The following is a 24,559-nucleotide window of genomic DNA, read 5'->3' as shown; positions in this document are numbered from 1 at the left end:
GGACCCTCCCTATGCATCCACAGAAAGGAGGATTGGTGGAAGCAAGGGGATTATGATGCCCATTGGTTGGATAACTCCCCTAAAGCTCTAGGAATCAAGATCAGAGGAAGGAATTAGAAGGCTTTGGGAAAAGAGGAACTACTGGGGCTCATCACTTTTTATTTTCCTGAAGAAAAGTTGGAGTCTTTGACTTCAAGAATTGTGTGGTGATGAACCCAGACAACGAGATATTTGGTCTATTAAAAAGGGATGGCTAGCAGGGGAAGGAGCTTTGACTTTAATTGGTGACTGTAGAATAACTGGTAGAGATAAATTTTGAACTAGAGCTGCTACTTGAGCCCTTGACGCCCCCAGAGCCACCACCAGAGCTGCTGCCTCCTCCTCCTCCTCCAGAGCTGGAGCCCCGGCCTCCTGAAGAACCATAACTCCCTCCTCCAGAGCCAGAGCCCCGGCCTCCTGAGGAACCATAGCTGCCTCCTCCAGAGCCAGAGCCCCGGCCTCCTGAGGAACTGTAGCTGCCTCCTCCACCACTGGAGCCATATCTGCCTCCTCCAGAGCTGGAGCCATAGCTGCCACCTCCACCTCCACTTCCAGAGCCGTAGCTACCACCACCTCCGAACCTTCCTCCTCCACCACCGGACACAGAGACATGGCTGGTGCTCACAGCTGGGGAAGAAATTTCTGCTGTTATCCTCAGCACCACTCATCACTCTACAAAGTCCACCCATCCCAAGACGTCTTTCCAGAGACCAAATAATGATTCTTGATACTTACACACACTCACGTTCGGCACACATTCTCCAGATACCCTAAAAGGAAGAGAAAAAGATCGTTCCGATGACCCAGCTCAACCACTCCATTCTCTATCCTATACTTGACACCACTGAACTTTCCTGTAAGCTGCTCCCTTCCTCATCACTCAACCTAAATCTGTCCCTCCTTCCCTTGCAAATCATGGATCGATTCCCAGAAATCACTGTAACAGCTCAAATTTCTAGTAGCCCTTGGCACAAAAAGCTCTTCTTGCAACAAGTCTGTGAAATAGGTCAGTAATGCTTTAAGACCACTGGATTTGGGGCAGTTATATGGCACAATGCATTAGAGCACTGGCTCTGGAGTCAAGATCACCTCAGTTCAAATCGGGTCTCACACACTTGATACTTACTAGCTGTGTTGCCTTGGGTAAGTCACTTAACCTTGATTGCCTTGAAAGAAGAAGAGGAGAAGGAGGAGCAGGAGGAGTAGGAGGAAGAGGAAGAAGAAGAAGAAGAAGAAGAAGAAGAAGAAGAAGAAGAAGAAGAAGAAGAAGAAGAAGAAGAAGAAGAAGGAGAAGAAGGAGAAGAAGAAGAAGAAGAAGAAGGAGAAGAAGAAGAAGAAGAAGAAGAAGAAGAAGAAGAAGAAGAAGAAGAAGAAGAAGAAGAAGAAGAAGAAGAAGAAGAAGAAGAAGGAGAAGAAGAAGAAGAAGACCACTGCATATGTGGCATACTACAAAGAGGGGAAGTGAGTGGGATGGTGCAGGAGTCAAAGAACCCCACTTCCAATACTATCTCTGGCATTTACTGCCTATCTGACTTCAGATCATTCACTTCACCACTCTGAACCTCAATTTCCTTATCTGGGAAATGGAAGTGGGGGTTGGCTTCAGTGGCCTCTAAAGTCTCTTTCATCTCAAAATTGATGTTTCTATGACCTGGGTGCACATACTTGCTCTGCAGCTGACTAGCTATGGGAGCTTAAGGAAGACAGTTAATACCCTTGGCCGCCAGGGGCCTCAGCTACAAATCAAGAAGATTGGACTCCATGATCCCTGAGTTGCCTTTCATCTCCAGATCCTGGATTCCTCTAACTAGGGCTATAGAAGGACTATAGCCTTCTATAGTGAGTGTTAGGCTGAGAAGCATAATTCCTCTTCATTCAGTCTTAGGGAGCTTGTCCCACCCAGAAGTGCCCCTGCTTTCCCTTCAGTGTGCTTCAACAGTCTTCACCTGCTCTCCTCTCCCTCCAGCAGCTTCCTATAGGTGGCAATCTCAGCATCCAAGGTCAGCTTGACATTATAGAGCTCCTGGTAGTCACGCAGCAGCCGGGTAAGGTCCTCCTTGGCCTTCTGCAGTGCATCCTCCAGGTCTGCTAGTTTGCCCTGGGCATCTTTCAGGGCATTCTCCCCACGCTGCTCTGCATCAGCAATGGCTTGCTGGAGCCGGGAAATCTACAGGAGGAGACAGAAAATCGTGTACGTGGATCAAGTCCGCTGCCTTCCACTCACTGCCATTAAGAGCCGCTACTAATACAAACGCTGGCTGGGAAGCCTGAACCCAAATTAGTATTTCCACCACAACTGGCTAATTCAGGTACGCTGTTCCCTCCCTTGACAGAATAACAGTAACAGTAACAGGAATAATAACAATAACTACTATTTATGCAAAGTCTCTTAGTTGATCTTTGCAACAACCTTGGAAGATGCTTACTATTATTATCCACATTGGACAAATAGTGAAACAGAGGCTGAGAAAGGTAAAAGTGATTTCTCCAAGGTCACACAGCTAGTAGTCATTTGAGGAAGGATTCAAACACAAGTCCTGACCCTCTATCTGTTGCCTACTATAGTTAAAAAACACCCTGGTGCTAAGGTCCTTTGGTCCATCCTCAAGCCTCCACATAGGACCAAGTATCTTCAAGTATGTAATAAAACCTTACGGACACCTAACACAACTTCAGAAATGCATCTGTAACACCCTCCTTCTACATCCCCAACAGGTGGTCCTATGGCCTCTGCTCAAGCACTTCCAGTGACAGAGAACCCACTAACTCATAAGACAGTGAATTCATCCACCAGCTGTCCATCTTGGGCACTTTTATCTTTAGAAATTCTCTGACCTTCAAGTCTTCATCACAAGATTCTCTCAAGGAAACTCTAGTCACTACTGGAACTATGGCCTGGGTGGGGATTCTCACAAGTGTAGAATCTCAAAATTGGCAGGAACCTTTCAAGTCACCTACTCCTGGACTCATTTTCAGAATACAGAAAGCCTCACCCAAGAACCCCATGGTAGCCCAAAGGAGGAGGGTGCAAGAAACCAGTACCTGCTTCTTCACTGAATCAATTTCAGAATTGAGTCTTTGAATCATTCGATTCATCTCAGAAATCTCGCTCTTTGTGTTTTTCAGTTGGTCTCCGTGTCTTCCAGCAGTGATCTGGAGCTCTTCATACTGAAGACAGGAGAGCAAAAAGATGACGCATGAATGCATCTTGACACACAGTGAACCAGAGGTACAAAGGTCAAGGAAGCCAGAGGCCTGTTGGAGAGGCTCTCTGTCCACTCACTCTGGTCTGATACATGGCCTCAGCCTCAGCTTTGCTCCTCTCGGCAACCGAATCATAGTGTCCCTTGATCTCATCAATGATGCTGCTCAGGTCCAGGTTCCTGTTGTTGTCCATGGACAGGGTGACATTGGTGTTGCTGATTTGAGTCTGCAACTGGGATAGTTCCTACAAAATACAACATTGCTCTGACTTGTGTGCTTTGCAGAGACAAAGCATGACCTGATACCAGGTACACGTGATTCTCCCAGACTGTGTGATGCAGAGTAAAGATGTAGGTGCATGTGGATGATCATGAGCCAACTTACTGTGTCATACAAGACGGTGAAGAAGTTGATCTCATCTGTCAACAGATTCACCTTGCTCTGAAGGTCAACCTTGTTCATGTATGCATTGTCCACATCCTGTAGTGTTAGAGAAAGAAGTCAAGAAATGATTATCCATTCAGAGGATAAGTACACCCCAACCCCAAACCTACATCCCTGCTTGTATTGGAACAGCCTCTGGTCTGAAAGGACTCTTGAGCTGCCCTTCTCTTTACTTCAGTAAAACCCTTCCCACCTTTTGGTGTCTTGGGAGTTTCCCTCACTTGCAAAGGGGCAGCCTTTTCTGAAGGCAGAAACACAGGGAAGGCAACTTACTACGGGGGCCACAGAGCTAGGTAAGTATGATACACTGATAAGAAATACTAAGATTTCTCTTCAGCTATAAACTGAACCCACAGTTTGATTCTCTTTGCTTCTTTAGGGGCTAGTACAGTAAACCAATACTTATTTTCCGAGATAAAAATGTGAGCTCTCATTCTATTAACTTCACTCACTTTCTTGATGGTCACAAATTCATTCTCTGCATCAGTGCGTTTATTGATTTCATCTTCATATCTATTGGAGGAAAAAAAAGACAAAAGGGATGGTGACGTTTGGGGAAGGATGAGCCTTAGTTGAACATTCAAGACTGAAAGTAATGATACAAGATCATTGGCTCCCTCAGGTCTCTGTAAAATCATATCAACCTGGCAATGTCCCCTTATCTCTGCTCCTGGCCAACACAACTATTCAACTTTGTCTAAGGTGCAGTTCTGTGAGAATGATTGTTTTAAAAAAAGATAAGCAGATTTGCTTCTGAAAAGGAAGAAAAGGAAGAAGGAAAAAAGGAAGAAAGGAAAGAAGGAAGAAAAGGAAGGAAGAAAGGAAGGAAGGAAGGAAGGAAGGAAGGAAGGAAGGAAGGAAGGAAGGAAGGGAAAAGAAGAAAAGAGGCAGTGAAGGAGGGAGGAAGAGAACAATCATTTTATAAGTATCTTCCATGTTCCTGGAGGGGCAGCATGCCATGCCTGCATTCAGGAAGACCTGAGTTCAAATCCAGCTTCAAACACTTACTAACTGTGTAGTCCTGGGCAAGTGACTTAACCTTGTTTGCCTCAGTTTCTACTCCCATAAAATGAGCTGGAGAGGGAAATGGCAAACCACTCCAGCATTTTTGTCAAGAAAATCCCCAAAGGGGTCGCAAATGATCAGACATGAGTGAAACAGCTGAGCAACCCCATCAATATGCTCCAGGCACTATGCTAAGTGTTTTGCAAACATTATGTCATTTGATCCTTCAAAATTACCCTAGATAGTAGGTGCTATTATTATCCCCATTTTACAGATGAGAAAACAGAGATTAAATGATTAGATTCGATGGATTATGTGACTTTCTCAAGATCACAGTTAAAGTACGTCTGAGGCTGCATTCGAACTCAGGTCTTTCTGACTCTCACCCCAGTGTACTGTCTACTGGACCACCTGGCTGCCCCTGAGGAAGAGTCTCTACAAATGCCATCCAATTAGGCCTCTCTGTTCCCTGATCCTCTCTAGAGTCCCCTCTGGCTACTCTCTGGGAAGCCTCTGAAGGGGTAATGGTGGCTTGTTCAGGACAGAGAGTACAGGGAAGGGCAGTTGGGGCCGTACTTTCCCTTGAAGTCCTCCACCATGTCTTGCAAATTTTTCAATTCTGACTCCATCCGTGACCGGTCATTCTTCAGTGTATCCACCTGCTGCCTAAGTGTAGAGACATAGGCCTCAAATAGGGGTTCCAGGTTGTGGGTCCGAGTTGAAGTGTCCACCTGCTGCAGCAGCTCCCATTTGGTCTGCAACACCTGGTTCTGCTGCTCCAGGAACCGCACCTGCAAACACCAAGTCCCCCAAAGCCTTTATCCAAGGAATGGGGCCAGGAAACTGCTGGTCCCCAAGTCAAATCCCAGAGGAAGACCCAGGAACAAGGCAGGGAACCATTGTCCTTGCCTCATTCTCAAACCATGGCAAGCAAAGGAAGAACAAGTTGAATTCATCTAAAAGCCCCTCTGATCTGCAGCTGAAATCTCCTCTTAGAGTCTCCCCCATAGGAGTGAAAGCTCCTTGAGAGCAGGGCCTGTCTTCCCTTTCTATTTGTATCCCCTGCCTTTTGCATGTAGTAAATGCTTAATAAACGCTTTATCCCTTCCTTCCCTCATTCATTCATTCATAGCCATAATCAGCCCCAACTCCATAGTTCCATTCAGAGAGTCTACATATTCCCGAACACTGGCAATTCCAATTAATTTAAATGAGAAATTCACATGAATCAGTAGCCCTCCCAGAAATTTCTGAACAATAGAGAAAATACAAAATCATTTTGATTCAACTGGAATGATAGTTCCCATTTCTATGGCACTTTGAAGTTAAGCAAAGTTCTGGCACTTTTTTAAAATCACCAGATAGACCTTCTGGATGAGTATGGACAAGTCACTAAAACTCTATGGGCCTCAATTTCGTCTTCTAACTAGTGGTAATAGTCATGTCTGCAGTTCTCACCTCGCAGGGATGTTTGGTGGTTCAAATGAGATAGTAAAACACTTGGCAAAAAATTTAAAGAAGTGTGTTAATACCAGCTATCATGGCTATTCTGTATTATGGTGGGTTTTGCCTGAATCACTATGAAAATAAGTCTGCTTTTCCTGAGGACATGCTCAAGGCTCAGTAGAAGAAAAGCTAGAGAATGTGCTGGAGGAAAGCAAGCTAAGATACTTGAAATCAGCAAGGGATAATTGGGAGTTGACTGTTTTGATGATCAAGCTAAGAGTCAACGAAGATATCATGGTCATTTGAATGGTGGACAAACTGTAAGAAGTCTGTAACTCCACCCCAGGAGAGCTACTCTACTCCCCAGAGGGCAGCTTCCCCTGATGAAGCTTAACTTAGAAATCTTCACAGGTCACTGAGAACATTATTTCCACATACTGGGTTCTTGACAAGAGAGAGCTTCAAGCTCCTTGTTAATAAAAATCAGAATAATGAGAATGAGTAATACTGATAAAAATAAGCAGAAGACTTTGAGATTTGCAAACCATGTTACAAATGTTATCTCATTTGGCCCATGCAATAATGCTGATAACTATTATGGGCTCTAATTTACACGAGAAAACTTAGGCACACAGGTTAAGTGACTTGCCCAAGACGATATGGACAGTAAATATCTGAGGCAGGATTTCAACTCAGTTCTACCTGAATCCAGCTGACCCTCACACCATTCTAAAAGTTCTTTGCACCTTTCAGAAGGTTTAACCTGCCCCTTTCCCATTATTTTGAAGTCCTCCATAAGTCTCCAGCTCCAGTCTCTTTCTCAGTATAATAATAATTATGATAAATTCTCTCAAAGGTTTGCATGGTACATTCCTCATAACAGAGTACTCACTGCAAGTGTTTTTATTTCCATTTTACAAATGAATAAACTGAGGCTCAGACAGGTTAAGGAAGTGGGCCATGACATCCATCTGGTCTGTGCTACAGCAGAGACCCAAAACTAGATCTCATGGACTCAGATCCATCGTCCTGTTCCCCGACACACACACACACACACAATCCTCTCTCCTCCTAAGAGGAAAGTCACAAAATGGTTGAGAACTCTGTGGAGAAATATTTGGAGTTCAGCACCAAAATGATTAGCCTTCCATTAATAGCAGTGCCTCTTTACCTAAAGCTATTTTTAGGGACCCAAGACTAGCGATGCTCTCCTCTGCCTCAGTTCATGTAGGCACTAGCATCATTCAGAAGCATCCATTCTCCAAACAAGACATCTTGGCTCAGAGGTACTGTTTGGGTCATCCAAGCATGAGATCCTGGAGTTGGAGATTAGAACTCCCATTAATTAACCCCAGTCCCTCACCTCACTCCTTTTCCTCATCTATTTCAAACAGACCCAAATGTACCCACCAGCAGCAACCACAAACACTCACTTTGTCAATGAAGGTGGCAAATCTGTTATTGAGGTCCTTGATCTGTTCCCTCTCTCGAGTCTTCACTTTTTGAATCTCTGGGTCAATCTCCACATTGAGTGGCTGCAGGAGCCCCTGGTTGATGGTCACCTCTTGGATGCCTCCAGGGGGGCAGACGGAACCAAAGTTTCCTCCTCCAAAACCACCTCCCCCACTTCCAAAGCCACCACCACCATAGCCTCCACTGCCAAAGCTGCCACCGCCAAAGCCACCGCCGCCACCGCCAAAACCACGGCCACCATAGCTGCCACCACCAAAACCACTGCCACCATAGCTGCCAACACCAAATCCACCACCACCGTAGCCACCACCACCAAAACCACCTCTTCCATAACTGCCACCAGCAACACTCTGACAGATGCTCTTAGAGCCACCTAAGTTAACCAGACTTTGGCTGCCAAAACCACCACCACCAGCTCTATAGCTTCCACCTGAAAACCTACCCCCACCTCCTCCACTCCTTCGAATGGTGCAGCTGCTGGTCACCCTGCGGCTGGAGGAGAGCCCCCCAGCAGAGCCTGAGCTGAAGCCACCACCACCACCACTCCGATAGCCAGATCTGGAACTAAATTGTCGGATCATGTTGACCCAAGAAGGGGACAGACAGCAGAAGAGAAGAACAAGGAGCTAAGTACTCCTTTACTTGTGGCAGAGTGGCTTCCTCCTTATATATAGATTGGACGAACTGGGTTTGGTCCCATGGAGTCCCTGGAGATTTACAGCAGTCTGAAGGGTTTGGTTTGCCTTGCAGCCATGCAAGATCTTTACCAGCCCCAACAACACAATAAACTCTACACACCTAGCTCCCAGGATGGGCCCTGGAAATTGCTGCTCCTGCAAAATCCATTCAAGTGCTAATTGGTTTATCAAAGACATCTCTCCTCATCAAACTCATTTGATGTTAGGGAAGCAGGACCCCAAAGCTGTTTCCTGGTACCTCAGTTTGGTCTTTAATCAACTTGCCTTGAAGTTATGCAAATACCATTTCAGAGCTTTGCCTTTCACTCCACAGGAAGGCTGGCCTCCTACAGCTCCATGCACCAGCCCCTATATTATAAAAGGACATCTTTATCCTCCTCATGCTTTCAATTTTGCCTTCCTGACTCCCAGATCTCTTGAGGCTCCCAGCTTACCAGCTCCATCGCCCTTCCTTCATTGCCACAGGTTTTCTACCCAAAACAGGGAATAGGTTAACTTAGGTAGTGCAGTTTTGACAATAACCCTGTGAGACAGTACTCCCATTTCCCATTCGAGGACACTTCCAGGATGGAAGCTCAGAGAGGTCCAGACCTAGTTCCCCTGGCCATACTGCCAGGTAAGAAGGGTCAGTTCCAGGAAGCAAACTCAAGTGTCCTGATTGCAAGTTCAACACTCCCTGCACCATCCCATGCTGCTTCCCAGATTGATCAGAGTTTATGTGAAACAGCTAGCTGACATAATGGAATGGTGCTGGACTTGGAATCCAGAAGACCTGAGTTCCAATTCAGCCTCATCTATTTATTAGCCTGGGGAAACCTCCCCCACCTTTGTTTATCCTCACTTTCCTCATCTGTGAAATGGGAATAAGAAGTACCTACCTTCCCAGGTTAGTGTGAGGATCTGATGAGATAACATATAGAGAGTGCTTTGCAAACCTTAAAGCATGTGACTTTGAATGCAAGTTTCTGTTATGTCACAGCTTCCTTTAATTTTCCCCCACCTTGGGCATAGAATTGAGGGAGTTCCTGTCTCCACATTGGTCATCTCAGCTACACATTAAACTCCCTTCTCCAAAGTCACTCTTACTCTTGCCCCATCTATGACATAAATAGGCTCATGACCATTAATGCTTTGTTTCCTGCTTTTCCTTCTGTCATCTCTGTTCATTTATCCCCATCAGTATGCCTTTAGTCCTAAATTCCTAGATGACAGAGAATGTCTTGGTGAGCTTTATAGAGGAGAATGGTATCCAAAACAGCCCTTCCCCCATATCCAGAAGACTTGAACTTGACACTCCTCCCTCCCCCCCCCCAAGTTCAAATACCATTTCCTAGACATAGATCCTGGGTGAGTTTCCTTCTCTATACAATGGGGACAGAAATGCTTTTGCTCCCTGCCCCCATAAGGCTGGTGAGAGGATCAAATGAAATTGGGCACTTCATGGGCTCTGTACACTTTAAAGGGCTATAGAAAGGTCAGCTCTTGTTAGCTCTCCAGAGTGCTAGCACAGCTGACCCTCAGCTCTCCACCCAATCCCACCCCCAGGAGATGCCTGCTTTCTGATGTTGAGAACCTGTCTGCAAGAGGAGGTAAACTGCATGGATTCTTGTCTCATTGAAGCCAGAAGACAGAGGAGTCATGAAAATTAGGACCAGGATACATGCCCCAAGCGTGAGCAGAGTTGGGAGGCCAGCCAAGAGAATCCAAGCATCTCTTCCCAGGGTTCAAGCAAGTCCTGCTTCTGACACATCTTGGCTATCATCATTTACCTCTCAAGGCTCCAAGCAACACCCTGAGACTAGAATGTGCAGAAAAGGTGCCAACCTGCATTGGCAGAGGAAGGTTCTTTACCTGAAAACTCCCTGTACCAACAAGACTGCAAGCCTAAGCCATATCCCTTCTCTCTCTAACACAATCTTTTTCTGATAGATTTCCATTGGACTTCATCAGGAAGGAGCTCTGAGCTTCCTACTAGAAACACTTTTCCCATGGAAAACCTGGAAGGATACAGACAAGACAATGAGATATTGCAAATGCTCTTCAGTCCAGAAAAATAAGTCATATAAACTTTCTGGAAGGAAGAGCAACTTAAACATTGCAAATTTTTAAATAGTAAGCACCAGACCATGTGCCTAGTATTTGTAGAAGGGACTAAACACCAGTGAAGCACCCACATGCTCATAGCGAGAGAGGAGATACATGTCCTTTGGAACCCTAGTATCTTCCAAAGTCACAAGCGCAGTGAAATAAGACAGACGAAAGGCCTGAGGCTGATTTCCATCTGTTTTGGTCATCTTAAAAGAAGAAATGAAATGGATGGGTTCCTTTCATCTAAGGAAGGATTTAGGAAAAAGGGGAGGAACTTAGTATTTCTCATAATTTGAGTGTATGAGAAAAAGATTAAGCAAACATGAAGAAAGGAGTAGAAAGAATGGAAAGGAAGAATGAATAGGGAATGAACTTCATTCTTATCTGAATTGACAGTGGAGGACTGCACACATACCCAGGGTTTGATGTGAAAAGTAGAAGAACAAAGGAAAGAAGTGTATGCATATATATAAGCATATATATGCATATATATATGGATACACATATAAAATGTGTAGAAGAGTATATAGAGTTTGCAAACTTGTGGAGCATAATTTCAGAATGATAGTACCAAATCACAGCTCATCCAAGAGTGTATTAATGTGCCTTATTTTCCACAGCCCCTCCAACATTTATATTTTCTTTCATAAGATCAACTTTACCAATATAATGTTTATGAGGGAGAAGCTTATAGTTGCTTTAGTTTTCATTTCTCTAATTATTATTCATCCTCATAATTTTTTTAACAATGGCAATAGTTAACTTGGATTCTTTCCCTAGAGAACTGTCTGTTTTTATCATTTTTCCTTAAGAGATGGCTCTTATTCATAGAAATTTAAATCAATTCCTTATATATTTTAAATATAATACCTTTCTCAGTGAAGATTGCTGCAAACTTTCCCCTTCCCAGTTATCTGCTTTCTTTCTAATTTTTGCTGCATTTCATTCACTTGTGCAAACTTTTTTTGAATTTACATAAAATTGTCTATTTCATCTTCTATGACCTGCTCTATCCCTTGTTTAGTCAAAAACCTTTCCTGTATTCATAGATCAGAAAAGTAGTGGGTTTTTTCCTTTGTCCCTTCATTTGTTTGTGATGTATCCTTTTCTTTGTATAACATGTTTCTATTTAAACCTTATCTTGGTATGTGGTGTGAGATGTTGGTCTAAAATTAACTACCTCCACGCTGCTTCCAATTTCCCCAGGAGTCTTTACCCCAGTAGCTTATGTCGAATTCTACAAACAGGTAATAAATTGTGCATAGCCTTTGACACATCAATACCACTACCCCTCAAAGAGATCAAAGAAAGAAGAAAACAGCTGTGTTTATAAATGTGTATATGCATGCATATGTATATATATATACGTTTATACAGGTTTGTAGATACATATATTCATGGTATCTCTCTTTTTTGTGGTAAAAAATAAGAAATGAGGATGATGCTCCTTAAGGAGAATGGTTGAATATATTATGGAATGGGAATGTAAATGTGCTGTTAGAAACAAGAAAGGGAACACTTTCACAGAAACCTCCATCAAATATGAATTGATGGAGACTGAAATGGGCAGAACCAGAAAAAAGATTTCTTCTCACCTCTGGTCTTTGCATCAGAGATATTTAAAAACTCCTTTATTCTATTAAAGGTTTATCCTTCCCATGCCCCAATATTATTATTATAGATACTATTACATATTATAATAAATAAATATGGTATTATAATAAAAATTTTGTTTATCACATTAATTATGTTAGAATATGACAAATACTATTAAATAAATGCTAGTCACTATATCAGAGTAAATTATTCTTGGTTTTAAGTCTTTACCTTTTGCCTTTTGAAATATAACATATATGAGAAATGCTATGGAGAAAGAAATGACAAACCTTGGCAAATTTTATTTATGAGAAAAAATTATAAAAATGAATACTTTTGAAGGCCTTAATAATGCTGATCAAACCAATGATCAACCCTAAGGACCAATGATGAAGAATCCTACCCATGTCCTGATAGACAGGTATTGCATATATAAAGAACAAGACACATATTTATAGAAATGGTCAATGTTGGGATCCATTTGGCTTCACTTTGCATATTTGTTCTCATAGTTTTCTGTCCCTTTTTTCTGTTCAGGGAGTGGGTGGTGCCACGAGGAAAAGAGAAAATAAATGCTTGCTATTTTGTTTAATTTACAAAGCACACACATACATACATGTACACATATATACATATATTTCCTACAAGTATCCCTCACTTCCCTATGATGCTATGTGTATTTGTAGGAGAATTGCCTCAGCTCAAGGGAGGAATATTTTATAGCTACTATCTTTATTATTTCCTTCTTAAGCTTTTTCTTTGAGCTAATTGTGTCTGTCAATCAACAAACATTTATTAAGTATTTCCTATGCAACAAACACTGAGCTGAGTGCTAGACATACAATGAGAAAAAAAAAATTGACCCTGCCCTCAAAAAGCTGATGTTCTAATCAGGGATGCACTTAAATAGGCAAGTATAAAATATACTTAGAGTGGATGGAAAGTAACCATAGGAAGAAAGGTACTAGCAACTGGGAGAAAAAAAAGACAGGAAAGTTATGAAATATTTCCTGCAGAAAGTCAAGGAATTGCAAGGGGTAGATATTAGAAGGGAGAACACTCAAGGCATGGGGGCAGCCAGTAAAAAGGCACAGGCAGAGATGGGAAATGGAGAATCAAGTGGAAGGAATATCAAAGAGGCCATTTGGTTTGGACCACAGAATGAATGGAGGGGAATGATGATTAAGAGGTCTAGAAATGAAGGGAGGTTCATGTCGTGGAAAGCTTTAAATGTAAACCAGAGGCATTTATTTCTATTTGATCTTCGGGTAGAGGGGAGCCGGTGGGGTTGATTAAATCAGGGAGCAGCATGGTCAAACCTCAGTAGGTCTGACTTCAGCACAGGCAAGAAATAAGAAGAGTCAATCTAGAGGTGCAAGAGAGACAGTATGGAGCCAGAAATGACAAGATTTGGCAAATGATTGGATATATACAGGAAGGAGAGAGTAAGGAGTTGAGGATGATTTGGGTTGTGAATGGGAGAACTGGGAACATGCTGACATCCTCAACAGAAATAAAGTTCTTTGGAATAGGAGCATTTGCAGGGGGGAAAGATAACGAGTTCTAACTAGTGCATGTTAAGTTCACAATTCCTAGGGGACATCAAGTTGGAAACATCCAATATTCAGTTGATAATGTGGAATTGGAGCTCAGGAAAGAGGAAAAAGAGACAGAGAGAGAGAAGGACACAGAGAGAGAGAGACAGAGAGAGAGAGAGAGACAGAGACAGAGATAGAGACAGAGAGAGACAGAGACAAAGAGAGAGACAGAGAGAGAAAGAGAGAGAGAGAGAGAGAGAGAGAGAGAGAGAGAGATCACAAAGAGAGAAAAAGGGAGACAGAGAAATTAAGGAGTGACAGAGAGGATAGAAACCATAGAAGCTGATTAGATCATCGAGTGAGAGACTGGAAAGAGAAAAAACAGAAATTAGGACACAGCCTTGTAGTATGCATACAAATTCCAATGGAGCATGGAAGACAACCTAGCAAAGGAGATTGAGAAGGGGCAGTCAGGGAAGTAGAAGGAAAACCAAGAGAGAATTTCATTTAAAAAAATAGAGAAGAGACTTGATCAAAGATATGTTTCACTATCAAATGCAACACAAAGGTCAAGAAGAATGAGAACTGAAAAAAGGTCATTCTATTGGGCATTTTCAAGATCACTGCCAACTTGGAAGAGAGCCTTCCTTCCCAAACTACAGTTGAGTGTAAGGTTCCTTATATATTATTGCTGTGACCTTAGGCAAGTCAGTCAGGCACCTAACTTTTCCAGGGGTGGGGAACCTGTGGCCTCAAGCCACACATAGCCTTCTAGGTCCTTGGGTGGGGTCTTTTGACTGAGGACAGGTTTTACAGAGCAAATCCTTTTATTAAGGGGATTTGTTCTGTGAATTTTGGCTTCTGTCAAAGGGCTGCACTTGAGGAACCAGAGGACCACATGTGGTCTGAGGCCCCAGGTTCCCTGCCCCTGTGCTAGACACTGTACTAAGCTCAGGAGATACAAAGAAAGACAAAATACAAACTCTGTCCTCAGGGAGCTTACAATCTAATGGAGGAGACAACATGCAATAAATTGTAAGCTATAAATAGAAAATAATCAACAGAGGGAAGGCACTTCAATTAAGAGGGTTTGGAAAGGGCTTCCTATAGAAAGTGAGATTTTATCTGGGACTTGAAAGAAGCCAGAGAGGCCAGGAAGCAGACATGACAAGTGAGAATATTCCAGGCATTGGGGGAAACCAGTGATAATGCCCAGAGTTGGTAAATGGAGTGTTGTGTGAGGACCAGCCAGGAGGCCAGTGTCACTGAATGGAAGAATCCTTGATGGGGAGTAACGTGTAAGAAGATTGGAAAGGTGGGAGGGGGCTAAGTTCTGAAGGGCTTTGCATGCCAAACAAGTATTTACTCCTAGAAGCAACAGGAAGCCACTGAGGTTTCTTGTGATATGATCATACCTGATTTCTAGGCAGGATCAATTTGACATCTGAGTGAGAGATGGATTGCAGTGGGACCACTGATTGGAAGGGGTGGGGGAAGAAGGTGAGGAGTTGAAGGAGCCTCCTAGGTTGTGAGTCGGGGTGACTGGAATAATGGTTGTACCCTTGAAAATAAGAGGGAAGTGAGGGAGAGTGGAATGTTTAGGGGGAAAGATCATGATCAGTTTTGGATGTGTCAAGTTTAAAGGGTATAGAGGCCATTCAGTTGGAGAGTCACTGCCCTAATCCAATGAATAAAGGACATACACTAGACTATGTCTGAGATCTCTTCCAATTCCGAATAAAAATGATAGCTCACATTTATATGGCACTGAAAGATTTGCAAGGCCCTTTACAAATCTTATTTCCTTTGATCCTTACAACAGCCCTGGGAGCTATATGCTATTATTATCCCCATTTTACAGTTGAGAAACTAAGGCAGAGAGATTAATTGATTTACCCAGGATCTCACAGCTAGTAAGTGTTTGAGGTTGGATTGGAACTCAACCTCTCCTGACTCCAAGTCTAATGCTCTACCCACTCTGTCACCTTACAACCTCTGACCCTCTGAAGCCTGTTCTAATTAGCCCCACCCAGCTCCATTTACCCAATGTCCTTTCATATATATATAGATATAGATATATATACATATATATTATGTATATATGATTTATACTGCATTCATGTACCTATATTGTTAGCTATTTTATAAACTTTTCTATCATTTTCCCATTAGCATGTCCTATCTTTTAGGCCTTGTTGTAAACCCTACTCCTCCTAGGGAGTTTACAACACAGTTTACCAGTGGGTCTTAGCAGAGAGAGATGGGTGTGTTATAAAAAACACTCAAGAGACAAATTTGCAGAATTTCCAATGCAATTTATTGCAGACAGGACAAGAAAATGGAGAGTTTGAGACTTCCAGGAAAGTCAACCAACCAGCTTATACAACATACAAAAAAAAAAAACAAAAACAAAAACCAAGACAGAATTGTTGTTATAATATGGATACACACTCCCAACAGGTGCTAGATTGAAATGGCTCTCTTTCCACTTGGCTTGGGGAAAAACTTTTGAAATGTAGAGTGGGCAGTGATGATGGGTGGATTTTTCAGGCTACAGCCTCATGATTGACCAAGGAAAGTGTTCTTTCATACCCAAGATTGGCTTCACCATTGAAGACACAGGAAGAGGGCAAGCCAGATGATGAAGGCTGGGATAGAGAACAGCTAGCAGAGGGAAAGGTGGGGAAGAACATGGTTCTGAAAGACCACGATCATCAGGGACCCTCCCTATGCATCCACAGAAAGGAGGATTGGTGGCAGCAAGGGGATTATGATGCCCATTGGTTGGATAACTCCCCAAAAGCTCTAGGAATCAAGATCAGAGGAAGGAATTAGAGGGGTTTAGGAAAAGAGGAACTACTGGGGCTCATCACTTTTTATTTTCCTGAAGAAAAGTTGGAGTCTTTGACTTCAAGAATTGTGTGGTGATGAACCCAGACAACGAGATATTTGGTCTATTAAAAAGGGATGGCTAGCAGGGGAGGGAGCTTTGACTTTAATTGGTGACTGTAGAATAATTGGTAGAGATAAATTTTGAACTAGAGCTGCTACTTGAGCTCTTGACGCCCCCAGAGCCACCACCAGAGCTGCCGCCTCCTCCTCCTCCTCCAGAGCTGGAGCCCCGGCCTCCTGAGGAACCATAGCTGCCTCCTCCAGAGCCAGAGCCCCGGCCTCCTGAGGAACCATAGCTGCCTCCTCCAGAGCCAGAGCCCCGGCCTCCTGAGGAACCATAGCTGCCTCCTCCAGAGCCAGAGCCCCGGCCTCCTGAGGAACTGTAGCTGCCTCCTCCACCACTGGAGCCATATCTGCCTCCTCCAGAGCTGGAGCCATAGCTGCCACTTCCACCTCCACCTCCAGAGCCATAGCTACCACCACCTCCGAACCTTCCTCCTCCACCACCAGACACAGAGACATGGCTGGTGCTCACAGCTGGGGAAGAAATTTCTGCTGTTATCCTCAGCACCACTCATCACTCTACAAAGTCCACCCATCCCAAGAAGTCTTTCCAGAGCCCAAAGAATGATTCTTGATACTTACACACACTCACGTTCGGCACACATTCTCCAGATACCCTAAAAGGAAGAGAAAAAGATCGTTCCGATGACCCAACTCAACCACCCCGCTCTCCATCCTATACTTGACACCACTGAACTTTCCTGTAAGCTGCTCCCTTCCTCATCACTCAACCTAAATCTGTCCCTCCTTCCCTTGCAAATCATGGATCGATTCCCAGAAATCACTGTAACAGCTCAAATTTCTAGTAGCCCTTGGCACAAAAAGCTCTTCTTGCAACAAGTCTGTGAAATAGGTCAGTAATGCTTTAAGACCACTGGATTTGGGGCAGTTATATGGCACAATGCATTAGAGCACTGGCTCTGGAGTCAAGATCACCTCAGTTCAAATCGGGTCTCACACACTTGATACTTACTAGCTGTGTTGCCTTGGGTAAGTCACTTAACCTTGATTGCCTTGAAAGAAGAAGAGGAGAAGGAGGAGCAGGAGGAGTAGGAGGAAGAGGAAGAAGAAGAAGAAGAAGAAGAAGAAGAAGAAGAAGAAGAAGAAGAAGAAGAAGAAGAAGAAGAAGAAGAAGAAGAAGAAGAAGGAGAAGAAGAAGAAGAAGAATGAGAAGGAGAAGGATAAGCAGGTGGTGGAGGAGGAGGAGGAAGAAGAAGAAGAAGAAGAAGAAGAAGAAGAAGAAGAAGAAGGAAGACAAAGAAGGAAGAAGAAGAAGAAGAAGAAGAAGGAGAAGAAGAAGAAGAAGACCACTGCATATGTGGCATACTACAAAGAGGGGAAGTGAGTGGGATGGTGCAGGAGTCAAAGAACCCCACTTCCAATACTATCTCTGGCATTTACTGCCTATCTGACTTCAGATCATTCACTTCACCACTCTGAACCTCAATTTCCTTATCTGGGAAATGGAAGTGGGGGTTGGCTTCAGTGGCCTCTAAAGTCTCTTTCATCTCAAAATTGATGTTTCTATGACCTGGGTGCACATACTTGCTCTGCAGCTGACTAGCTATGGGAGCTTAAGGAAGACAGTTAATACCCTTGGCCGCCAGGGGCCTCAGCTACAAAACAAGAAGATTGGACTCCATGATCCCTGAGTTGCCTTTCATCTCTAGATCCTGGATTCCTCTAACTAGGGCTATAGAAGGACTATAGCCTTCTATAGTGAGTGTTAGGCTGAGAAGCATAATTCCTCTTCATTCAGTCTTAGGGAGCTTGTCCCACCCAGAAGTGCCCCTGCTTTCCCTTCAGTGTGCTTCAACAGTCTTCACCTGCTCTCCTCTCCCTCCAGCAGCTTCCTATAGGTGGCAATCTCAGCATCCAAGGTCAGCTTGACATTATAGAGCTCCTGGTAGTCACGCAGCAGCCGGGTAAGGTCCTCCTTGGCCTTCTGCAGTGCATCCTCCAGGTCTGCTAGTTTGCCCTGGGCATCTTTCAGGGCATTCTCCCCACGCTGCTCTGCATCAGCAATGGCTTGCTGGAGCCGGGAAATCTACAGGAGGAGACAGAAAATCGTGTACGTGGATCAAGTCCGCTGCCTTCCACTCACTGCCATTAAGAGCCGCTACTAATACAAACGCTGGCTGGGAAGCCTGAACCCAAATTAGTATTTCCACCACAACTGGCTAATTCAGGAACACTGCTCCCTCCCTTGACAGAATAACAGTAACAGTAACAGGAATAATAACAATAACTACTATTTATGCAAAGTCTCTTAGTTGATCTTTGCAACAACCTTGGAAGATGCTTACTATTATTATCCACATTGGACAAATAGTGAAACAGAGGCTGAGAAAGGTAAAAGTGATTTCTCCAAGGTCACACAGCTAGTAGTCATTTGAGGAAGGATTCAAACACAAGTCCTGACCCTCTATCTGTTGCCTACTATAGTTAAAAAACACCCTGGTGCTAAGGTCCTTTGGTCCATCCTCAAGCCTCCACATAGGACCAAGTATCTTCAAGTATGTAATAAAACCTTACGGACACCTAACACAACTTCAGAAATGCATCTGTAACACCCTCCTTCTACATCCCCAACAGGTGGTCCTATGGCCTCTGCTCAAGCACTTCCAGTGACAGAGAACCCACTAACTCATAAGACAGTGAATTCATCCACCAGCTGTCCATCTTGGGCACTTTTATCTTTAGAAATTCTCTGACCTTCAAGTCTTCATCACAAGATTCTCTCAAGGAAACTCTAGTCACTACTGGAACTATGGCCCGGGTGGGGATTCTCACAAGTGTAGAATCTCAAAATTGGCAGGAACCTTTCAAGTCACCTACTCCTGGACTCATTTTCAGAATACAGAAAGCCTCACCCAAGAACCCCATGGTAGCCCAAAGGAGGAGGGTGCAAGAAACCAGTACCTGCTTCTTCACTGAATCAATTTCAGAATTGAGTCTTTGAATCATTCGATTCATCTCAGAAATCTCGCTCTTTGTGTTTTTCAGTTGGTCTCCGTGTCTTCCAGCAGTGATCTGGAGCTCTTCATACTGAAGACAGGAGAGCAAAAAAATGACACATGAATGCATCTTGACACACAGTGAACCAGAGGTACAAAGGTCAAGGAAGCCAGAGGCCTGTTGGAGAGGCTCTCTGTCCACTCACTCTGGTCTGATACATGGCCTCAGCCTCAGCTTTGCTCCTCTCGGCAACCGAATCATAGTGTCCCTTGATCTCATCAATGATGCTGCTCAGGTCCAGGTTCCTGTTGTTGTCCATGGACAGGGTGACATTGGTGTTGCTGATTTGAGTCTGCAACTGGGATAGTTCCTACAAAATACAACATTGCTCTGACTTGTGTGCTTTGCAGAGACAAAGCATGAACTGATACCAGGTACACGTGATTCTCCCAGACTGTGTGATGCAGAGTAAAGATGTAGGTGCATGTGGATGATCATGAGCCAACTTACTGTGTCATACAAGACGGTGAAGAAGTTGATCTCATCTGTCAACAGATTCACCTTGCTCTGAAGGTCAACCTTGTTCATGTATGCATTGTCCACATCCTGTAGTGTTAGAGAAAGAAGTCAAGAAATGATTATCCATTCAGAGGATAAGTACACCCCAACCCCAAACCTACATCCCTGCTTGTATTGGAACAGCCTCTGGTCTGAAAGGACTCTTGAGCTGCCCTTCTCTTTACTTCAGTAAAACCCTTCCCACCTTTTGGTGTCTTGGGAGTTTCCCTCACTTGCAAAGGGGCAGCCTTTTCACTCTGTTTACCACACTGAAGGCAGAAACACAGGGAAGGCAACTTATTACGGGGGCCACAGAGCTAGGTAAGTATGATACACTGATAAGAAATACTAAGATTTCTCTTCAGCTATGAACTGAACCCACAGTTTGATTCTGTTTGCTTCTTTTGGAGCTACTATAGTAAACCAATACTTCTTTTCCGAGATAAAATTGTGAGCTCTCGTTCTATTAACTTCACTCACTTTCTTGATGGTCACAAATTCATTCTCTGCATCAGTGCGTTTATTGATTTCATCTTCATATCTATTGGAGGAAAAAAAGACAAAATGGAAGGTGACGTTTGGGGAAGGATGAGCCTTAGAGTTGAACATTCAAGACTGAAAGTAATGATAGAAGATCATTGGCTTCCTCAGGTCTCTGTAAAATCATATCAACCTGGCAATGTCCCCTTATCTATGCTCCTGGCCAACACAGCTATTCAACTTTGTCTAAGGTGCACTTCTGAGAGAATGATTGTTTTAAAAAAAGATAAGCAGATTTGCTTCTGAAAAGGAAGAAAAGGAAGAAGGAAAAAAGAAAGAAAGGAAAGAAGGAAGAAAAGGAAGGAAGGAAGGAAGAAAGGAAGGAAGGAAGGAAGGAAGGAAGGAAGGAAGGAAGGAAGGAAGGAAGGAAGGAAGGAAGGGAAAAGAACAAAAGAGGCAGTGAAGGAAGGAGGAAGAGAACAATCATTTTATAAGTATCTTCCATGTTCCTGGAGGGGCAGCATGCCATGCCTGCATTCAGGAAGACCTGAGTTCAAATCCAGCTTCAAACACTTACTAACTGTGTAGTCCTGGGCAAGTGACTTAACCTTGTTTGCCTCAGTTTCTACTCCCATAAAATGAGCTGGAGAGGAAAACGGCAAACCACTCCAGCATTTTTGTCAAGAAAATCCCCAAAGGGGTCACGAATAATCAGACATGAGTGAAACAGCTGAGCAACCCCATCAATATGCTCCAGGCAGTATGCTAAGTGTTTTACAAATATTACGTCATTTGATCCTTCAAAATTACCCTAGATAGTACGTGCTATTATTATCCCCGTTTTACAGATGAGAAAACAGAGATTAAATGATTAGATTCGATGGATTATGTGACTTTTTCAAGATCACACTTAATGTATGTCCGAGGCTGCATTCGAACTCAGGTCTTTCTGACTCTCACCCCAGTGTACTGTCTACTGGACCACCTGGCTGCCCCTGAGGAAGAGTCTCTACAAATGCCATCCAATTAGGCCTCTCTGTTCCCTGATCCTCTCTAGAGTCCCCTCTGGCTACTCTCTGGGAAGCCTCTGAAGGGGTAATGGTGGCTTGTTCAGGACAGAGAGTACAGGGAAGGGCAGTTGGGGCCGTACTTTCCCTTGAAGTCCTCCACCATGTCTTGCAAATTTTTCAATTCTGACTCCATCCGTGACCGGTCATTCTTCAGTGTATCCACCTGCTGCCTAAGTGTAGAGACATAGGCCTCAAATAGGGGTTCCAGGTTGTGGGTCCGAGTTGAAGTGTCCACCTGCTGCAGCAGCTCCCATTTGGTCTGCAACACCTGGTTCTGCTGCTCCAGGAACCGCACCTGCAAACACCAAGTCCCCCAAAGCCTTTATCCAAGGAATGGGGCCAGGAAACTGCTGGTCCCCAAGTCAAATCCCAGAGGAAGACCCAGGAACAAGGCAGGGAACCATTGTCCTTGCCTCATTCTCAAACCATGGCAAGCAAAGGAAGAACAAGTTGAATTCATCTAAAAGCCCCTCTGATCTGCAGCTGAAATCTCCTCTTAGAGTCTCCCCCATAGGAGTGAAAGCTCCTTGAGAGCAGGGCCTGTCTTCCCTTTCTATTTGTATCCCCTGCCTTTTGCATGTAGTAAATGCTTAATAAACGCTTTATCCCTTCCTTCCCTCATTCATTCATTCATAGCCATAATCAGCCCCAACTCCATAGTTCCATTCAGAGAGTCTACATATTCCCGAACACTGGCAATTCCAATTAATTTAAATGAGAAATTCACATGAATCAGTAGCCCTCCCAGAAATTTCTGAACAATAGAGAAAATACAAAATCATTTTGATTCAACTGGAATGATAGTTCCCATTTCTATGGCACTTTGAAGTTAAGCAAAGTTCTGGCACTTTTTTAAAATCACCAGATAGACCTTCTGGATGAGTATGGACAAGTCACTAAAACTCTATGGGCCTCAATTTCGTCTTCTAACTAGTGGTAATAGTCATGTCTGCAGTTCTCACCTCGCAGGGATGTTTGGTGGTTCAAATGAGATAGTAAAACACTTGGCAAAAAATTTAAAGAAGTGTGTTAATACCAGCTATCATGGTTATTCTGTATTATGGTGGGTTTTGCCTGAATCACTATGAAAATAAGTCTGCTTTTCCTGAGGACATGCTCAAGGCTCAGTGGAAGAAAAGCTAGAGAATGTGCTGGAGGAAAGCAAGCTAAGATACTTGAAATCAGCAAGGGATAATTGGGAGTTGACTGTTTTGATGATCAAGCTAAGAGTCAACGAAGATATCATGGTCATTTGAATGGTGGACAAACTGTAAGAAGTCTGTAACTCCACCCCAGGAGAGCTACTCTACTCCCCAGAGGGCAGCTTCCCCTGATGAAGCTTAACTTAGAAATCTTCACAGGTCACTGAGAACATTATTTCCACATACTGGGTTCTTGACAAGAGAGAGCTTCAAGCTCCTTGTTAATAAAAATCAGAATAATGAGAATGAGTAATACTGATAAAAATAAGCAGAAGACTTTGAGATTTGCAAACCATGTTACAAATGTTATCTCATTTGGCCCATGCAATAATGCTGATAACTATTATGGGCTCTAATTTACACATGAGAAAACTTAGGCACACAGGTTAAGTGACTTGCCCAAGACGATATGGACAGTAAATATCTGAGGCAGTATTTCAACTCAGTTCTACCTGAATCCAGCTGGCCCTCACACCATTCTAAAAGTTCTTTGCACCTTTCAGAAGGTTTAACCTGCCCCTTTCCCATTATTTTGAAGTCCTCCATAAGTCTCCAGCTCCAGTCTCTTTCTCAGTATAATAATAATTATGATAAATTCTCTCAAAGGTTTGCATGGTACATTCCTCATAACAGAGTCCTCACTGCAAGTGTTTTTATTTCCATTTTACAAATGAATAAACTGAGGCTCAGACAGGTTAAGGAAGTTGGCCATGACATCCATCTGGTCTGTGCTACAGCAGAGACCCAAAACTAGATCTCATGGACTCAGATCCATCGTCCTGTTCCCCGACACACACACACACACACAATCCTCTCTCCTCCTAAGAGGAAAGTCACAAAATGGTTGAGAACTCTGTAGAGAAATATTTGGAGTTCAGCACCAAAATGATTAGCCTTCCATTAATAGCAGTGCCTCTTTACCTAAAGCTATTTTTAGGGACCCAAGACTAGCGATGCTCTCCTCTGCCTCAGTTCATGTAGGCACTAGCATCATTCAGAAGCATCCATTCTCCAAACAAGACATCTTGGCTCAGAGGTACTGTTTGGGTCATCCAAGCATGAGATCCTGGAGTTGGAGATTAGAACTCCCATTAATTAACCCCAGTCCCTCACCTCACTCCTTTTCCTCATCTATTTCAAACAGGCCCAAATGTACCCACCAGCAGCAACCACAAACACTCACTTTGTCAATGAAGGTGGCAAATCTGTTATTGAGGTCCTTGATCTGTTCCCTCTCTCGAGTCTTCACTTTTTGAATCTCAGGGTCAATCTCCACATTGAGTGGCTGCAGGAGCCCCTGGTTGATGGTCACCTCTTGGATGCCTCCAGGGGGGCAGACGGAACCAAAGTTTCCTCCTCCAAAACCACCTCCCCCACTTCCAAAGCCACCACCACCATAGCCTCCACTGCCAAAGCTGCCACCGCCAAAGCCACCGCCGCCACCGCCAAAACCACGGCCACCATAGCTGCCACCACCAAAACCACTGCCACCATAGCTGCCAACACCAAATCCACCACCACCGTAGCCACCACCACCAAAACCACCTCTTCCATAACTGCCACCAGCAACACTCTGACAGATGCTCTTAGAGCCACCTAAGTTAACCAGACTTTGGCTGCCAAAACCACCACCACCAGCTCTATAGCTTCCACCTGAAAACCTACCCCCACCTCCTCCACTCCTTCGAATGGTGCAGCTGCTGGTCACCCTGCGGCTGGAGGAGAGCCCCCCAGCAGAGCCTGAGCTGAAGCCACCACCACCACCACTCCGATAGCCAGATCTGGAACTAAATTGTCGGATCATG

General features: G+C 43.9%; 2 protein-coding genes across 2 annotated transcripts; both read right to left on the bottom strand.

Annotated features, from left to right (window-relative positions):
* Positions 1-277: 277 nt before the first annotated feature.
* LOC118850393 (keratin, type II cytoskeletal 1-like) lies at positions 278-8,192 on the bottom strand. Its single transcript, XM_036759754.1, has 9 exons — positions 7,572-8,192; positions 5,269-5,483; positions 4,140-4,200; positions 3,628-3,723; positions 3,323-3,487; positions 3,082-3,207; positions 1,986-2,206; positions 775-809; positions 278-666 (listed from the first exon to the last, which is right to left on the bottom strand). The coding sequence occupies exons 1-9, from the start codon at positions 8,190-8,192 to the stop codon at positions 278-280; spliced, it is 1,929 nt and encodes a 642-aa protein (XP_036615649.1).
* An 8,334-nt stretch (positions 8,193-16,526) lies between these two features.
* Positions 16,527-24,558, bottom strand: LOC118850439 (keratin, type II cytoskeletal 1-like). The gene is made up of 9 exons (XM_036759839.1): positions 23,938-24,558; positions 21,633-21,847; positions 20,483-20,543; positions 19,955-20,050; positions 19,650-19,814; positions 19,409-19,534; positions 18,313-18,533; positions 17,069-17,103; positions 16,527-16,960 (listed from the first exon to the last, which is right to left on the bottom strand). Exons 1-9 carry the CDS (start codon positions 24,556-24,558, stop codon positions 16,527-16,529), a joined length of 1,974 nt encoding a protein of 657 aa, XP_036615734.1.
* Between the last annotated feature and the right edge of the window lies 1 nt (position 24,559).

This window comes from Trichosurus vulpecula, chromosome 5 (assembly GCF_011100635.1).
Source record: "Trichosurus vulpecula isolate mTriVul1 chromosome 5, mTriVul1.pri, whole genome shotgun sequence".
NCBI lineage: Eukaryota > Metazoa > Chordata > Mammalia > Diprotodontia > Phalangeridae > Trichosurus > Trichosurus vulpecula.
This window is presented reverse-complemented; position numbering and strand designations above follow the sequence as displayed.